General features: G+C 42.4%; 2 protein-coding genes across 9 annotated transcripts in view; one reads left to right on the top strand and one right to left on the bottom strand.

Moving 5' to 3' along the window:
• Nucleotides 1–2,723: 2,723 nt before the first annotated feature.
• LOC6635438 (E3 ubiquitin-protein ligase KCMF1) overlaps nt 2,724–19,436 on the bottom strand; it is a 126,203-nt gene continuing 109,490 nt past the window's right edge. For 3 of the 7 annotated variants that reach the window (XM_032439733.1, XM_070206950.1, XM_015169131.3), the window contains exons 3-4: nt 8,119–8,282; nt 2,724–3,833 (exon numbers count right to left, since the gene is read on the bottom strand). In XM_032439733.1, the coding sequence (XP_032295624.1) occupies nt 2,894–3,833; nt 8,119–8,282 (1,104 nt within the window). In that variant the 3' untranslated portion in view covers nt 2,724–2,893. Of the gene's footprint in view, nt 3,888–3,954; nt 4,073–6,474; nt 6,556–8,118; nt 8,283–19,436 lie in introns of those variants that run through there. The other 4 variants (XM_002058881.4, XM_070206951.1, XM_070206959.1 and 1 more) reach the window with 4 other exon arrangements.
• LOC138911260 (probable basic-leucine zipper transcription factor R) lies at nt 17,871–19,169 on the top strand. 2 transcript variants are annotated; one of them, XM_070209272.1, is made up of 2 exons: nt 17,871–18,031; nt 18,116–19,169. In XM_070209272.1, the coding sequence occupies exons 1-2, from the start codon at nt 17,953–17,955 to the stop codon at nt 19,054–19,056; spliced, it is 1,020 nt and encodes a 339-aa protein (XP_070065373.1). In that variant the 5' UTR covers nt 17,871–17,952; the 3' UTR covers nt 19,057–19,169. The 2 variants fall into 2 exon arrangements, with proteins under 2 accessions (XP_070065373.1, XP_070065375.1); XM_070209274.1 differs by having other exon boundaries at nt 17,883–18,024.

A 19,436-nucleotide genomic window follows, 5' to 3' on the forward strand; every position in this document is an offset into this window, starting at 1 on the left:
GCGGGCAATCAGAACTTATGTTTACCCCAATTAAGGTGAACACGAGACCGTTTTTGCGATCCAATGAGTTAGAAACAAGATAAAGGACTAAAAGCCATACAAACGGCAACAATAAACCGGCCCTGGTCCTGGTCCTGGCCTAGTCCTGCACCCGTTTCCGTTACCGTTCCCGTAGCCCGTGGCCCTTACCCCAAGCGCAGACCCGCCGCTGAGCTTGGAACATGGTCTGGCCATGCATGTTTATGTGTCACAGGCACAAACAATGTCCATGACCACGACGAGAAGGCCGGGCCATGATTAAAAATTGTGCAAGCGTTCTTCACGGTGCATGGTGGATAAGAAAGGGGAGGGGGGCTGACCGAACCCGACCCAAACCCTGGCGAGTGGATGACGATAAAGGCAAAGTCGCAAAATCCAAAACCAAAGTCGTTCATTTTTATTGTCATATGAATGCGTAGCATTGCGGAGCGTTACCGAAGCAGCGTCTGGCTCAGCTGGACTCGTGACACGACACTCACGAAACGCAAGCTCACAGACGAGCTGTCAAATTGGTAGCACAGCAGCTGCGTGACACGCGCGATATGAGCGCGTATCTAGATCGTGACACGACACCGATATAGAGTGCTAAGCTTTAGATGACTCCTTATTCTTCCACTTGCTGTCGCGTCTGCTTCCCCTTATCCGTTTTCAGGTTGTGCACGACTCACGCACGAGCTATAGAGCACTCAAGCAGCACTCACGACAGTCGCGACTTGCATAGTCTCTTGTAGCTTATTAGCTAATGTAACTAGAACACAACTGAAAGCAGAGCTAGCCTCACGAGTCGCAAGCGCTCATCTCCAGGGCGCAACCCTTTAGGTAACCCCCCGACCGTCCTCCTGTTGCTGCTTTGGCCCACTTGTCCGTCTGCATGTCTCGTAATACTCATTAGACATAACGACCTGCAGGCAGCTGCGTTCGCATGCTCAACCACATCCACATCCGTGCCCATGTCCAAGTCCATGTCTGGACTATCTGTGTATCTGGCAGCCCATCGGGCAGGCACGCAGCGCACAGATCAAAGCCGGGTGGCTGTGGGGCGGGCAGGTGGTTTGCTTGTTTTGTTGTGATTCGATTTGATTTGATTTGATGTGATTCAGTTTCGCCTCAAAGAATAGGAAGTGGCAGCAGTAGCAGCAGCGTAGGAAGCATCCGAAGAGCGCCACCTGGCCTATCTGCGCATTTCCACTATTTACACAGCTCATTTTATCTAGTTCGATTGGCAATTTATCTCAACTGCTTGTTGCCACTGACAGACGCACAGACACAGCCCCTTTACCTGGAGGGGCTGACCCACCACCGGTTGCCACCTACAGACTGAAACTTACCCGGATCCGGGCAAGACCAGCTTATAATTGGGACTGGTAACAAACACCGTATCGGTTTTTGAATCTTAATTTCTTTAAACAAAATCAAAGACCCGGTGACGCAGCCAGCTAAAAGTTAACTAAGCAACCGACCCCCTACCCCCGTTACCAGCACTGAATACACTAACGCGCCACCCCCTACGGAGAGGGGGTGGGGAGGAGGAGGGGGCAAGTCGCAACAAATGGAAATGTTGTCAAGCTTGAAATCCTTTTATAATGACAAAAGGTTTCACCTCTAAGCCGATTACGGCAACGGAGACATTCGGGTGCAACACTTCGCTTCAACCTGGCCAGAAACGAGAACGTAGCTTACTCTTAGGCACCACACCTGTTCCAAAAGAACAAGGATAGTGACACAGAATAAGAGAGAGAGAGAGAGAGAGAGAGATAGAGAGAGACAGAAAGAGAGAGGAAGAGCAGGCAGGCAAATGCGCATATTAAACTTTGCTGTATTCGTCATTTACTGTTGTAATTAGTTTTCGACAGCAAAATAAGTGAAAAGTAGCCCGTTTCTATAACAGTTTAATTACATTATGATAATAGTTATTAGAAAGCGACCTAAGCAACAGGTAAATAACATAACTAACAAGTAAGAGGTTCTAGTCGGGAGCTCCCGACTAGGGGATACCCTGAACCCTCTTGTTCCAACACCAAATGCCAATATATATACTATTCTAGAAGCTACATGTCAAGTTTGAAGACCAAAATTATACCCTGTTTACCCATTTTTAATGGGTATAAATAGATAACATAAAGGTTCATTGATAAGGTATTTGTCTCCATTTCAATAACTCTCAGCAAGTAGCTGATCAGGGAATCGCCCAAATAGTGAGAAATGGAAAACAGAATTTAAACTTGCTTTATAAATAGCTGGGATCAATACAAAAAAATGTTAGGACACACCCAGCTACAAAGCTAGAAAGGCCTCACCCATCTAACTATACTTGGCAGATGCCAATTTTGGATAGAGATCCAATATAGCCCGCATCTTGTATATGAAAATATTTAGGCTTTGCAATATTTTCAGTACAGCGGGCAGCTTCAAATTTAAAACAGAATTAATTTATTGTAATTTAAATAAAAAAAAGAAGTAAAACTAGATTTACAATCCTAACCTCAAGAAAAGGAGTTGCTTTTAGACAAGAACCGAATCAATAAATATTTTTCGGGCTTGCAAGGACTGATTCCATATATTCTTAAATATATCGAAACATCTTATGCGTTCTTTGAAATGGAAGAGTCAAGATTCCAAGCACAAGTCAATCGGACATCGAATCAGAAAAATGGGTTATTGCCATGCCGAAGGTTATCCGAGAGTTTTTAAATTTAATACTCATATCATTTATTTGAGAAAGGAGCGCGTCTAGTGTTTGGCAGCTGGTGAGCCAAACAATTGCCTGCGGTAACAACAGAAACATGAATTTTGAACAAAACTCGAAAAAAAAAAGAATCCAAGCAATTGCAGTGACCCTCGGTGGACGGATCAACTAAATGGACGAGGTCGGCTCATTGCCGGCAATGTCATCGGGCTCAATGTCACTGAAGTCCTCTTCAATTGCATGCGGCGGCTCGGAGGGGCTCTGGTTGAGGCGCTGGCTTAAGCTTTGGTGCTCCTGATGCAGCAGCGATAGGGGCGTGGCACGTCGCAGCTGCTGCGAATGATCGACCAGGCCACCCAGATCAAGATCGGTGTCCCGCATGGTGTGCATACTGCCGCTTAATGAGCTTAGCTCCGGTAGCCATGAGTCCGGATAGAAGTCCTCCTCTTGGGATGCGCTGCTGCCCAAACTGTGACCGCTCACTGGCCATTGGGCGGTGGCCAAGCCGAAACGCGCTGGATCCGGTGGTGGACTGCGGCTGCGTAGCCCATGGCTGGCGTTTTCACTCTCCTGACCCTGACCCAAGCCCTGGCCCTGACCCTGACTTTGACCCTGACCCAGTCCGATCGGTGGCAAATCGAAGCCCGTGGTGCGCACCTGTGTGCTGCCAGCACCACCGCCAATACGCAAAATGCCCGTGCCGTGCATGAGGGAGACATGGTTGACCAGGTTGTTCATGCGCACAGTGTCCGCCGAGGGCACCGCGATGCACAGTGGACAGATGACCGGCGTGGTGTCCCCGCGATGCTTGGCCTGCACGTGCTTGACCAGCTCCTTGACGGCATGACCCATCTTGCCGCAGAAGGGGCAAGTAAAGCTGTCGGCGCACAGATCCGGTATCTCCTCGCCGGCAAAGAACAACTCGCGCGCGGCCCGATCCAGCAGGCACTGGAACGGATGATTGCTGCTATGTCGTCCCGTCTCCACCTTGTTCTCATAGCACATCGCGCACAGATCGTAATTGGCGCAGCGCAGGCACTTGTACCGATAGTGGATCAGGTGCGTCTTATCGCATCCGTCGCATTTAACATCCCAGTGCATAGCCATTCTGTGCGACGGAGATAGAGAGAGAAAGAGTAAGAGAGATGGAGAGTGAGAGAGACTGAGAGAGAGAAGACAGGAAAAATCAATTAGCTACTTAGCCCCAATATATGTTTCTCTTAACTTACTTTACTTTTTTTTAGTTTTTTTTTTATTTTTATTTGTTTTTATTTTATTTTGTTGTTGTTCTTTGTAATTGTTGTGCTTCGGGTTGTGTGTTTCAATGTGATCTTTGAATGTCTCAATTAGAGTTAGAGTTGAATCACAGCCAACTTTGTGCCTAATGCGTCCGTAACACACACATATTTCGGCTGCTTCTTCGTGTTGTTGTGGAGAACACGAGCCAATCCCGAGCGAGGTCTATGTCCGATTGCCTTGGTATTTTCGGTTTGATTATTTATGTGAAACGCGAAACAGTTTGGCAAAGTTTCGGGATCGCAGCCCAGCAAGTAGTTGAGCTGCCCTTATCAAATGTGGTATGTGAGAACTGTGTTCCTCTAGTTAGATCTATTTTCAACATAAATAAAGCACAGGCCCATTCAAAACTGATTCGCAATCAGAACTCTTGGAGCAGAAACAAAAAACAATAAAACATACATTTTATTTTATACATATATGTACAGATATGCATGTGTTCCCAATATAAGGCACAGCTAATAACCAGCTCAAGTGCCATAAGTACTTGGACTTAAAATTAATTTGATTTAAATTTGTATATTAAATTTTGATGCGTGAGTACTTTAGCATATCTCCTCTTTATGCTAAAAATAAAAACAGCCTTTGGCAAATTCAAGGAATGTCTTTTCGCTAGAAAAAGTATCTTGTATATTTATATTAAATATAAACGCAGATGAAATTTATGTACATGGTCTAAGAAGTTTTTTGGTAAATTCCATTCGTAAATTTCGTCCAGCTAATTTTGAAAAATCATTCATTATTCATATAATTTATTTGAGACAACATTCACACGTTTCGCTCTTACGTAAAAATATGCAGGTCAAAGGTTGTAGGAGCTTTAAGTTTCAGACAATGGCACGAAATTGGGCAGATAATGTCGACATCAACCCTTCCTAAATCAATCCATGTTAAATGCAACTAGAGATATTACAAATATATATAAATATTCCGTAGGCGAAAAATGAATTAAAGCCAACAGCTCAGCTAATATATATATGGCTGAACTTCTGCTGAACTTCCAATTTATTTCAAATGTTTTTAAATTCAGGTATTCGCTACACATTTTTGTTTAATGTAATTCAAATGTTTTTGTATTTTAGTTGTTGTCGGTAATTTGCAAGCTTATACTTCAGCATAACTCAGCAGTTAGTTTGCATTCAGCACCCTTTGTGCAGGAACAACAGCAAGGATAAAACTTAACTGACTTGTTGACCGCCTTTGACAGCTCTCAACTATCCCATTGACTGGGGGAGGCAGTTGCCTGTGCCTCTGCCCTTCCCCCCCCCCCCCCCCATCCCCTTAGTCATACATCTTGGGGGCAGCGGGTCTTCGTCATGTGTGCATAATACATCAAAATACGTTTCGTTTGTTCGCGCTTTGTACATAAATTTCATGCAAATTGACTAATTAATTTTTGCGCAATGGATTCTTATCGTGCAATGCCATAGAAACACACGAGCAATACAATATTTGCATAATGCACAAGTGTTCGTGTACCCTTGTGTGTGTGTGTGTGTGTGTGAGTGTGTGTGACTAGGGGTTGCAGTTGAAAGGGATTCAGGATGCGCCTAAGCGGCGCAGGCACGTGGTGAAAGCACCCACGCTCTTGAGGAGGGCTTTGGGGCATGCATTTATTGGTGCTACTACCGCTGCTACTCCTGTTGCAGTCACTGCAGCTGAGTCAAGTGGAGTACACACAAGCACACACACACAGACACGAGCAGCGTACGTTGGGCCACAAACAACTATTTTAATGACAGATATTAAACATAACCACAACTATGGCGACTACGGCAACTAAAACCCAGCCGAGTTGCTGTTCAAGTTACGGCGAGGGGCATAAAATTTACAATATTTCCGTGCCCGTTACATATATATATATATATATATATATTGTTGTGTCCCGCAGGATGAACAAAATAAGAATGGCAGCAGGCAGCAGGCAGCAGGCAATCGCTGGGTTGCGCTCAGTCAGCCGGTTTAAGCCTGCCAAATATGCTGATTGCAGCAATAATGATGATTATGTTTGCCTGGCCTGCATGCACGACGCAAATTTGTTAGCCAAAGCGGAAGGAAGTCGAAGCATTGACAATGCCAGCGACACGAAACAAACAGCAGCAACAACTGCAAAACAGCAGAACAGCAAAACTGTTGCAGCTGCAAGTGTGCAGCACGACAATGAGAGGCAACAAAGGCATTTAACGACTTGCAAATGCGACCAACCATCCAATCGTCCAACCGTCCAACCATCCAAACGTCCAGACGTCCAGACGTCCAACTGACTGACTGACTAACTGACATATAAACAAATGCGATAGATAGAGGTTAGGTGAGGGCCAAAACTTCAGCTATGTGCGCGAACAAGTCGCCGCAAAAATGCTCTGACTGCAGCAGCTATTTATGTTTATATAGAGATATGCATAAGGAAAGATACATATTTGAGGTGCTAATATAGTTATAGATATACATACATTGATTTGTTAATACGCTCCAAATGTAAACACGAATTGGATGAGTAACGTGTTAGAATTTATTAAAGCTGTCGTTGTGGCTCTGTGTTGACAGCGGTGCTTTAGTGACGGTCTATTTTGTTATGCAACACTGCTATCGGTAAAATGTACCAGATATGCATATATATGATATAGAAATATGTAGATAGATGTATAAAGATGCATATTAATTTAATTCAAGAGCTCTAACAGCTAAACACATTTATTAATATGCTCAAAATGTAAACACAAATTTATTGAACAAAGCGCTAGAGTTTATTTTAGTGTTTGCGCTGACAGCAGCACTTTAGAGTTTTGCAATACTGTTATCGAAAACTGAGCCAGAAATATGGTATATTAAGATATATATTGATTTGATTCAAGAGCTTCAACAGTAACAGAGATTCGCACATTTATTTACGAGTTTCAAATGAGAACATTAATTAGTTTGGTTTATTGTTAAAATTCATTTAAGTATGTGTATTGAAAAAACTTTAGTTACGGTTTAATTTGTTGCGCAACACAGTTATCGAAAAATGAAACTCCTCTTGCTAGAGATGGGCCTAAATAAAAAGGAGTTTAAAGAAAAAGTATATAATAGGCGAGAAATAATGTAAGCAATGAGAGTAGCTAAAACCGATCTTAGACAGAAATAGAGTCAATCAGGCAGAATAAATTTTTTGAAGTCTTAGGACTTAGAGAAAAGTAGCTAAGACTGAACAGTTAACTAGTTACTAACTAGTTTTTAGAAGGCATTTCTTTTACTGGGTATATCGAACCTGAACCTCAGCCTGAACAGAAGCAACTTTTTTCAATGAATGATGAAAATAGAAAGAAATTTGATGATTCCTCGATTAGCCTTGGCACGGATATGTGGATATTCAGGCTCACGAACGAGCCATAAGGAGAGACTTTAGTTTGAAACTTAAACCCAACCCTGGCTTATATTTATTCCTCTATTTTGTAACATAATTATTATTCGTTAAAAAACAAACAACAATGTGTTTATTTTAAAGTAGAGATATTTTTAAATGTTGTATAAGCGAGCCCCACAGTTTGAACAGTGTTGAGTTATGCTGATGGGCTAGAGTTGAAGTTGTTTTTTAACCAACACTGCTTTAGAAACGCAAACTCAACCAAAAGGCCTGCAAAGTCGCGGCGCCAGTTAGAGTATTGCACGACCCTTGGCCTTCGGGCAAATTATTGCATTGCGTGCGGAAAGTTTTGAAGCACCTGCAGCCGAAACGCAGCCAACACCGGATGAATCGCTGCGGCCATATTAGCAAAGTGAATAGGTTTTTATTTGTAACGGAAATGTGAAAATTATTGCCAGTTGTTTGTTGCTGCTGCTGTTGCGGGTATTCTAATTGTTATTATGTTGCTCTTGTACTTGTTGTTGTTGCTGCTGCTATTGTTGTTGTCCCTAGCGATTTGCATAAGGCGCAGGCGACAGCGAGCCCAGCCCAGCAGAGTTGGTGCTCAGCTTGTCGCCGGAGCCGGCGTAAAAACATTGGACTTGCTGCCACAATAATAGGCGAGCTCTAGCATTATTTTACTTATGCCTATGTTTATGTGCGCCTCCGCAAGTTTATTTATTTATTTACTTTTTTTGAGTGCTAAACTTACCCAAATGCCAAGTGCCGTGCGACGATCGCCGAAAAACAGAGCTGGAAAGTCAACTGAGGTGCTGAGAAAAGCTTTTGCCCTGTGCCGGTTGTCTTCAATGACGTCAGGTGGCAACGCCAGGGCAAAGCTGCACGTTGTGCGTTCATGCGTATGTGCGGGAAAAACTGAAAGTGTATTTGCATTAAAGTAAAAATTAATATCTAAGTTTGCAGGCACATAAACGATCTTCATTGAACTTTCTGTATTATGATTTTAATTGGTTAGATTTAATCATATTAATTAAATTACAAATTGGAAGGCTAAGGTTCAGTTTCCTCTACAAAGTCACAGATCTGAGTGAATACTCAAGAGTTTTTATACTTAATTAATTGCTGCATCAATTAGTAAAGGGAACTGCAAGTCTGCAGCAAAATTATCGCTGGCGTAAACGATATTAATCGCCTAACAAGCCAAATTTCAATAGAGCTCTCGCTAATAGACAGTTAGTTTCTTCTTAACTTTAACTTTAACATTATTATCGATTTGTTTTTATCGTTTATAAACACTGCTGGAAATTTCAATCATTGACAAGTGAAGTTGTATACCAAAATGCATTTGGTTCTGCATATCTGCATATTTATTTTATGCACAATTGGAAATATAATAAAAGAAATGCATTAACATTAGCATATATTGAAGAACAACAACAACAACTTACCCTTAAATAAAACAACAGCGCCGATAGCATAACGACTATCGATATATGCAGTAAAAGCCACTATCGATTGTCGTCTAGCATTAAAGCTTAGAGCTTCTAGCTCTGGTGACAGAGCGAGCCGTGGAACTTGCTCATCATGCAGCTGCGTCCGCGACAGCGTCCCTGGTGAGCTGGTTTTGTGGCCCCAGCTGATCGCTGCAGTTGCCACAAAGTATGCAATGCGAAGTGTGCGAGTGCCTGGTGCCTTGTGGCATGTAGCATGTGCGTTGGGCGGGTTAAGCGTGGAGCGTGCAGCATGCAGCGTGGAGCGTCGTGTATTATGCGATTGGCAATCGATGCAATGGTTGACATTTGGCCTGCACTTTGAGCTGTTGATTTATGTATGTGCCGGCCAAGCGTCTTGCTCTTTTGGAATTTAATTTAATTTATATTTCATTTGCGAGATGAAGCGCACCGAGTGGAGCCAAATCGAGTTGAGTCGAGTCGAGGCGAGGCAAGTCAGGGCGAGCCGAATCCCCGGGTCCATGTCCGTGGAGAACCACGTTGCTTTCCGGACAGCTTTTTATGCAAGTTTCCATTAACTGGCTGCCCGGCTACCCAGCTACCTTTCGATTCCTTTTAGCTGACGTGCAGTACATTAGTATGACACGGCCATTCGCCTGGCGAACGTTCAACATTCCGCATACAGCAGCAGCCTCAGTCTCCAGCGCCCACCTTCATCAAGATTGCAACGTCTGTTAGTTTGGTTTGACTCGGCTTGTTTGCCTAGCATTTGTCGTGGGAAATCAGTTTAATGGAAATTATAACATTCGATTACTTTTCAAACTAAACTCAAAACATGCGGCCAGTTCCAGTCACAACTGCCCGCCCCGCCAGCTCTACAACGCCACCAAATCGAACCGAAAACTAGGGCTCGCTGTTCTGGCCAAGATTACAACTGCTGTTGCTGCTGGGGGGTAGCCAGCCGTGAAATAGCAGCCCCACCTTGGACACAGTTTTGTCAAATGCCTATAAGCATGCTGCAAATAACTGGAAAATGCCACAACACACACACATGCACACAGCTGCAGGCACTCTATGGGTGTTTGTGTATGCTGCCCATACAAGGCACAAGCTTGGTAAATTTTTTATTTTATTTTTTGTTCGTTTCACCTTTTTTCGGCATTCACTTCCAGGTAATGTGGTTGCAAGTGACAAAACAATGGGCAGGTGAAATGGTCACTTGGTTCAGCTTCTGCCAGTTGAAAATCTACAAAAAAAGGAACTAACACAGCTCGGGAAATTGCATTACCTAATCATTTTGCGCTTGCCCTGGCAGCACCCTACTCTCTCTGTCCTCCTCTCGTTGCCTAGTTCTTAATGTCACATTCTTCTTTTTTTGCATTATCCCCAGGCAGAAGAGACCTTTCTATGTAGACTATATATATTTCACATATTTACAACTTACTTATTAATTACAGTAAGAGCATAAATACATCTATCCATTCCATTATCTCAAATATTTTGTTATGTTCTTGAATGTAATATTAAATAAATTTAGCATTTTCCTTTAATTTTTTTTTTTCTGATTGAAATATTGACGAAAAGAAAGTGGCTGATACCTAATTGACAATTATTAAAAATAATTCTTATTAGATTTTTGCACTTTTTTTACCCAAATCTATGAGATGGCTTACTATTTCCTTCCATTACCTAATTTTTAAAAGAACACGCTAAGAAGGTCTTAAACCTTCTTATCTTATCTAAAAATGATTTTGAGGCTAAAGGTAACCAAAGAAGTTCCTTGCAACCGTGTGTGGCGAATTTTTCACACATGCGGCTGGAATTATCCAAAACCCTGCCTTTCTGCGCAATTCCATCACCAACCAGTCAGTCAGTGCGTCAATCAGTCAGGTCAAACAGCTTCATATAAAGGGTTTATACATGCTCTATTATGTCATAATATGATCGTTGGGCAATCTCTGATCCGATCCTAGCTAAAGGCATAACGCTTTAATCCCTTTGGAGAGCTCGAGAGATTTTTGTACAAATGCTTATTTTATTTTTGGTATTTCTTGCAATATATTTTTTGTATTTCTGTGCCAACGTGACGGCTACGTGATGTGTCCTGTGCGCAGGCAACGGCTACGATTCCAGCTCAGACAAGTGTGTGCGTGTGTGTGTTTGTTTGTTTGCGTGCGAAGGTCACGTGGCGCGCTTCAATGCTGAGACTGGCAGGCAGGTAGGCAGCACAGCCAAATGCACTGGCAGCCATCGATGTCGAGTTTAATGAAGTGCAACGAGCGTCGAGCAATTGAAATGCATTGCCTGCTTTTAGGTGTTTTTACCTGACGGTGGAGACGGCGCCGACGACGCACAAATCACAGTGAAATTGTTATTGTAGCTATCGTTGTTGTTGCTGGCATCATCAAGTGCCGTTAAACATGCCACACGCATTAAAGCAAAATGCTACAAACACAACAACAAAAACAGAAACATGGACATGTGGCATAAAAAGCCCGAGCAACAACACGAGTGCTAAACAAACCAAAAACAACAGGCAAAAAAAAAAAAAATAACAATAATGAGAAGTAGTAGCAGAAGCACACATACTCACACACATTCACACACACGCACACACACCTAGACTTGGTCTTGGTATGGTATGGAGATACTACTGGCAATGCCAATCCGCGAACAAATAAGTGACCCTCCAGAAAACTGTTCCCACTGTTGCTGTTAGTTAGCTGTTACGCTGCTGTTAAGCTGCTGCTAGCTGGCAACAGCAATTGCTGGCTGCCGACATCGCTGCCTCTGTCGCTGTCGCTGTCGCTGCCGCTGTCTGCGCCTGCGCCTGCACCAGTGCCGCATTGGCTCGGCTTTCAGAACTTTTAGCACAGACGACACGAAGCTGAATGAGCAGCCGCTCGTTTAGGCCCTTTTTAGCACATGTCCAAGAGAAACCAGGACATTCAGCTGCTCGCAGCCGTTGGCTGTAGTTGAACGCCGCGGAAGACGCGGCGTATGCGTGATATACGCTCAAGTAGTCACAAAATGTGCGAAATTCTTTGCGAATACAATTATCCAGATGGAAATGCACTTGTCAGCAGTTGCAACGTGGCTGCTCGTGGCTCCTGCCAGCGCTTGATGCCACTTCAAAAACTTGCCGTCTGGCTGGCTGGCTGGCTGAACAACTTTGTCTTGCCCATTACGGCATGTCAGGCAGCGGGGCAACAGCCAGCAGCCAGCAGCCAGCGGCCAACACCCGTCAGCAGTTCTATGTTTATGTTGAGTTGTGCTCATTAGTGCAGCGTTTATGATGATAATTTGGATTAAGCAACAAGCGGTCAGGACCCAGTAGCTGGCACGCACACGGAAATGCTTTGCATTTCGCTTAACATAAGTCTCTTGCATCAGGCTCAATCGGATATGCCGGACAAATCCGAATTCAAATTAGGATTTGCATTTGATGAAATGCATGGGAATGCAACATTTTAATATGTGCATGCAAATGTGTAATGCGTTTGCCAATTATAAAATATAAAAATCAATTTATTCTACATTACAAACTATAAATATATGCATATAAACCCATTTCTAATTTAAAAACTTTTCCGAAAAGCTTTAGCCGTGAGCGCAGAGCTCAGCATATTGAAAACAAAAACAACAACAAAATCTGTAAACTTATTGAGCTTATTTCACGTAATGATTTACAGCATAATTTCCATTCTAATGACATAATTATAATAAAAAAATATATGCTAAAAAAAAAAAATTATAAATATTAATTTTTTTTTCTGATAACAAGTTAAATAAATTGTTTTGCGCAACATCAGGTCATTTAATCAGTCGTAGTTTAAGGCAGCTGCCTAAAACAATAATGCATACAAACAAAATTTAATTCAACTTAATTATGTTTGAATTTGTTTTTGCCTGTAAGCTCAGCGTTAAGCCTAATAGCAAGGCCAAATATAAATTATTATGGCCATAAGCCAGCTTAAATGACTTCTATAGATTGAGAACCGATAACCCATATTTGTTAAAAATTAATATAATGCTACATATTATTATAATTATTAATTTTCTAATAATTATTATCATTTTTTTAACGATGCACATGCACATACGCTACCTTGCTGCTGTTTTGGAAGCCCTAGTTAACATAATTGAATTAGTTCCTCGCGAAAATTCAAATTTACTTTACGCTCTGCGCTGAAAGCTGTTTTTCTCTAACTGCAGCTCTGGTTAGTACTTTGATAAGCCAGCGCTAAGCCCCCCCCCCCAAACACACACACACATGGTGTACACTTTTTGCTGTATTATTTGTGCTGCTTAAATATATATATATATATATGTATCTATATATATATATAAAAGAGCGAAAGAAAAATATAAAAAAAGGGGGAAAATTATAATAATAAATAAAAACGAGGCGCAGCGACTGGCAACTCGACGCAGCGGTTTCACACGCAATTAACATATTCTCTCTGTTTCATTAAAATTGTTGCATTTGCTGAAGGGTTACGACTGGGCTGAGACCCCATGTCCCAGCCCTAGCCCCAGCTCCAGCAACCAGCAACCAGCTTACGGCTGAGGATCAGCATTGCATCGGGCATTTTGCTGCGCTTTTTTTCTGTTTGCTTTTCTATACGTGCAGTTTTTAATTATTAATTATTTGTTGTTTTTTTGCTCGCTTTTTATTCAATTATTTGTAAACTCACACTCACACACATAGGGTTAAAAACAGCAAGTAATTGTCAATGGGCTGAGGCTGAGATAGACCTTGGGTATGGTTGGATGTTGTTGCACTGTCTGCCAAATGTTAAAAATGTTGCAATTTACATTAATGCCGCATTACTTTGCAGGCGCATTAAGCAATTAACAATTGTAATTGATAAGCAATTAGTGGCAATATAGTCGAGCCACAAGCATACATATATAACTGCTTATTAACAAACAATTTAAAAAAAAAAAGACAAAAAAACACTATAACAATTATCGTCTATGACACGCCGATGCTCACATACACTGCAGCCGAAAATTAACATCAAATAACTTGAGCCGAGAGCTACAAATTAAATACACTCATTCGTGTTTTTGTTGTTTAATAACAGCCATATTTAAATTTGGTAACTAAATTGGTAAAACATAAGCTCGGGTCGTTGTAAGCTTTTTAGCGTACATTAATCTATTTGAGAGCAAAAACTAGTTAATGCTGACAAACGCGGCCCAAAGCCGGGGCGTTAATTACAAATACAAACCCACACAGGCATACAAACTCGTATCCGAATACCAAAAGAAAAAAATTATGAATGTAAATACAGGCGAGATCTCGCGCTTATACTTATGTATAAACAAATCATTTAACTGCAGCAATTGAGCACCTGCAAAGCGCGGCATAGGTGACAGCGCTGAAAGATGAAAACCTGTCCAGTTTGTCGAGCTTTTGATTACTAGCAACATTTAATCAAATCTGAAGCTTGAATGTGCTTTCAAAGCTTTAACTTGATCAGTTTGAAGAGCTTTAGTCTGGAAGCAACATATGTTGTATTCTTACAAAGCAACGGATAAAGTTTAAAGCTGAACTTTGTTTTCAAAGGTTCAAAGATTCAAGCGTTGATCGAGCTTTAGCCCGGTAGCGACATTTATTATAGTGTTGCACAGCAATTAATCAAGTTTGATTAATTGATCATGTCATAAGCTGTATTGTGCTTTCAAAGCTACAATTTATTTTGCCAAGGGCAAGAGCTGCAGAGATTAAAAGGAGCTTTTAGCTTAAAGCACTTATCAAAACTGAAAATAATTGACAACGTAAAGGTTGAAAATTGAAAAAGCTTTAAGCTGTTATTTTAACTTTAGGCTCATATTACTTCGAGCTCGCAAAGCTTTAATATGCAGTCACATAGATGTTAATTTCACGCTCAACCCATAAATTCGTGCTCTCAAAATAATATTTCATAAAATAAACTCAATTAAACCCATATTTTTTTGCTTAATTTAACATTTATTTGAAGAAAATTCCAGTAGAGCTTATACCGACAAAAAAGTAAAAAAGAAATCGCTGCCAATTGGGAGGACGCCATCAATTTTCGCGTAGCGCATTTGGACAAAATCCCCGTAAATAAACATAAAACTCAAATAAATTTTGTAGTTAGCAAATGTATGTATGTCTATTGAAAAACCAGTCCACATACGTCTTTGTTAGTTGTTGGCCAAGGGAGGGTAGTTATGTGCGCGCTCAAGCACCCATATAAACATTTGCAGTGCTCGGCCGGGCGGTTAGTGTTGATTGAACTGCCATAGGAAAATTAACAATGATAGTGCTCAAGGAAACGCTGGTAGCTTGCCTAATCCTGGCCAGCTGCTGTTGCTGGACAAGCAGCGCCTATCCGCAGAACAAAGAGGAGAGCTCAACGACAACGACAACGACAACGACAACGACAACAACAGCAAGCACAACGCCTACTCCTACTACGACAACGGCAATAACAACACCAACAACAACCACACCAAAGCCCAAGTCAGAAGAAAATTTAAGCAGCACAACTACAACAACAACGACGACGACGCCACAACCCAAGTCGGAGGAGTCAACAACAAGCCCCACACCGACGACAACAACAACAACGACAACCACACCTAAGCCCAAGTCGGAAGAGTCTACAACAACAACCAAAACAAGCACCACAGCCAAGCCAGAAGCTGCGAGCACAACACCCAAAGATGAAGATGCAGAGGCGAAGGAGCTGCTCGCAAAGTGTGAGCAGCTGCGTAGGCGCCGCAAGCGGGACAGCTCCTCCTCCTCCTCAGAGGAGGATGACGACAGCAGCGAGCAGAAGTCCGCAAAGAAGGAGCGCAAGAAGCTAAAGAAGATGTGCAAGGAGCTCAAGAAGCAGCAGGAGCGCAAAGAGAAGCGCCAAGGCGACGACAGCATCAGGCAGCTCTCCGATGCTCTGCGTAGCTACCAAATGAAGCAGAAGGACCAGAGGAGGCACTAAACAAATATACCTTAGTGCATGTACTAAAATGAACACCAATTTTTAATATTTTAATTTGTTGTTATTTTTTTTTTTTTTTTTGTTTTTGTAAGTTTTTAATGACAATAAACATGACAACAATTTTTAACGCAAAAAACGAAAAAAGTTTTCCATGATGTTGGCAGTGAAGTGACCCAGTTGAGAGCGTATATAAACATATATATATATATATATATGTATATCTCTTTATATATATGAAACCTTTGACTGCTAATTGATCAGCCAAACATGAAGAATTTGACACCAGCCAAGCCTAACGGGCATCAGTCGAAAATTATCATAGCCCAGCCGCAAATGCTGACTGCGTTTTGATTGGTAAAATAAACGCGAAAGTTAGTTGATGAATCATGTGCTGGTGAAAGGTAAATCCAACAGGTACATGGATTTATCTGCTGCTATTAATATTATAAGCATTTGCATGGAATGTCTATTAGAAAATGGATTCGTCGAGCTAAAAGCAAAAACTAGAATAACATAAATAAGCCACGTTAAAACAACTGGCCTACAAGTTTCCGGGTTTCAATTTCAGGGTCTGGCGCTCGTAATTTTCAAGCAAAAGGTCAGGGTATACTAGGTCAAGTATTGATAGGTATTAACTAACTAGAATGATTTTAATTAATAACAATTTGAAACCTGTTTTTATTTGTTATTCATTTTGTATGTGGAGGTTTATGGGTTTGGCTTTTGTTTCCAATTTCTAACTTTATCATTAAAGTGCAAAAGAATTTGACTTATTTGAAAATTGTAAATTTATATAAAACTCAACACTTTTTTCTCTGTATGCGGAATTTTTAGGCATATTCTGCTCCGAAAGCAAACATAAAATATATTTTCAGCCCATAAATATGCCAAATATATATATATATATATATATATATATAGATATATTTGATCAGGCTGAGTAGCTGCCGATTAGATGTAATAGTTAACTGATCTAACCGGTCGTTCTATATTGTTGTTAAAGTTTCTATCACATAGTTCTATTTATTATTAATTAAATATCATGTTATTAGGAATTGAATATAGCTGACAATATTATGTTTACATACATATATAGGTATATAGACATACTTTTTATATTAATCAGCCAAATGGTAAAACTAAAAATCACTTGATAAATGAAGTTTTATGTATTTTAAGAAATTTTGACATTTAATTTTAATTTCAATTTATTGTGACATAAGTTATTACAAGCTGCCTTCTAATCAAGTCGTACAAATAATTTGAATTATGCCAATGGGATGTCATAAAATGTCAGTTGCTTAAAGTTTTTAATTTCAACTTTTGAATTCTTATAATTAAAGTGAATTCGTTGTGAGCTTGTAAAGTTAATTTGGCAGCCAAATTGTGTTTACTTTGTAATTACCTTTTATTACGCACAATAGTTAATAATTAATTAAATTGTATGCACATTAAAATAAATTAAATTAAAAGAAAATAAATGAATCATGTTCTAGCAACATGTAAGTAGTGCCAAGCTCAGGTACACATATTAATATTGAATCAACAGCAGCCTCAGCTCGATTTGGCCGCTAAGCTTCATCATTTAGACCTGGTCAACTAGTCAAACTTTTCACGATCGAAGCACGTTTATGAAATTAGCTTTGGCCGCGGTCGGGAGTCGCGAGTCGATCAACGAATCGCTAATTTGCATAAACAAGAACAGCGAAAAAATAAAGCAAAAGAAATAAATAAATAAATAGAAAAAATGCCAAGAAATTGGTAAACAGGCAAAAATGATAATGAAGCCAGAGTTCAGGCATTGAACTCTGCCCAGAACGCGCGCAATAGAAAGCCGAGCGTTCTGGCCAAGAGTCGCAGAAACTGGCTGCGGCTGCGGCTACGGCTATGGCTGCTTGGCAAGCTGCCGTAAATGGGTCGACCCGGCATTAGACGTGCTTTGAACTCTGAGGCCGAGGGCCCAATATGTGGCTAATTATGCAGCCTCAAGATTGGCTGAAGAGCAGAGAAGCGCTCGCAGTTCGCAGCTCGGAGCTCGCAGCAAAAAGCCAAAAGAGCCGTTAGCTAATGATTTATGCACCGATTGTTCGGTCGGAACAAGTTGATATAAGTGGCGGTTCTTCTCGATTCCCGATTCAGTTGGCACACACAAAGCAAGCAATGAAGTGGACAATGCTATCGATAGAATCGCTGCTGGTCCTGGTTTTGGCCCTGGCCAGTGGCCTATCACTGGTGAGCGGTAAATTTTTTTGATCCCCTTTGGCACAAGCAAAACCCACTAAATCTGACAATTCGTTGCGTTTCCCTCTCTGGCCGACTGCAGCACGCGATGAACTGCGACCAACGGCAGCGCCGCTGCTCAGCTCCACGTTGAAGCCAACGAGCGCGCCCAAAACGGAAGCGAAGCCCACCAAACCGCTGATGATCATCAATGCGCCGCCCATGAAGCAGAAGCATCTTGTGCCGGTCAGCGTGGAGACAGCTCAGGTGGAGACACAGTCGCAGTCGCAGTCACAGCCGCAGCCGCAGCCACAGGCGCAGCACCTAAAGTCGACTGCGCCGATGCAGGATGGAAAGCCGCTGCAGGTGACGGGCTTTATAACCAAGTCGGGCAACATCTATGAAATCGAGGACAAGCGCGGCATAGGCCGCATCGAGCCACGCCAGGCCGAGGGTGCCGAGGAGGAGCAAATAGTCTGCAACTACGGCAACGTGGTCATCTACAGTGACGTGCCCTGCGACCAGGTGACCAATGTGAAGGTTGGCGAGGTGCAGCCGCTCAATGCCGAGCCGCAGGCAACCGAGGCGCCACCCTCTGAAAATCAACCGGCTGAAGAGGAACAGCAGCAAGCGAGCGACACACCCAACGCGCCACGTGGCCAGCAGGACATGCAGCAGCAGCGGCGCCGACGCCGTCGACGACCCACCGGCGCCAGCCAGCAGCAGCGTCGCCGCATCAACGGCAACGGCGCCGGAGTGCGTCGCCGCATACGCAGACGCAACGGCAACGGCAGCGGAAACCGCAATGGCAATGGCAACCGCCGCGTCCAGCAGGTGCGTCGCCGTCGTCCAAATCAGCGGCGCGGCAATGGACAGCGCCGTCCGGTCAACAGGCAGCAGCAGCAGCAGCAGCAGCAGCAGCAGCGACGCCGTCAGCAGCAGCGTCGTCGTCAGCAGCAGCAGCAGCAGCAGCGTCGTCGTCGCCAGCAGCCGCAGCGCCGCCGCCAGCAAGTGCGTATCATCCGCGATGACGAGGAGGTCTAGGCAGGACTGCGCAAGGACTTGGCAGGGGTTTTCCCTTTGCCAGCTTAAATGCCCCAGTTTTGACTTCAACAGACGCTTTGACAAACGAATAAAATGTTAACCAAAAGCTCAAATTTTGTCTCCAACTAGAACTCCATTGGATTTGCTTCTCTTTGTATTTGTGTAGCGTCCAGTTGGCAAATTAAAAATGCACTTTGTGTTGCGGCTGGGGAACGGGGGTAGCTCAATATGCAGCTCGAAACAGTAATTAAAATAGCTCGGTCGTGCAACAAATTCCACTCAGCAATACCCTATAAAAGGTTTGCTTGCTGAACGCAGCTATTCAACACAATTCTTGTTATTCGGTTAAAGTACATTTAAAGCTCACTTAAAGCTTTAAG

This window comes from Drosophila virilis, chromosome X, assembly GCF_030788295.1.
Source record: "Drosophila virilis strain 15010-1051.87 chromosome X, Dvir_AGI_RSII-ME, whole genome shotgun sequence".
Classification (NCBI taxonomy): Eukaryota; Metazoa; Arthropoda; class Insecta; order Diptera; family Drosophilidae; genus Drosophila; species Drosophila virilis.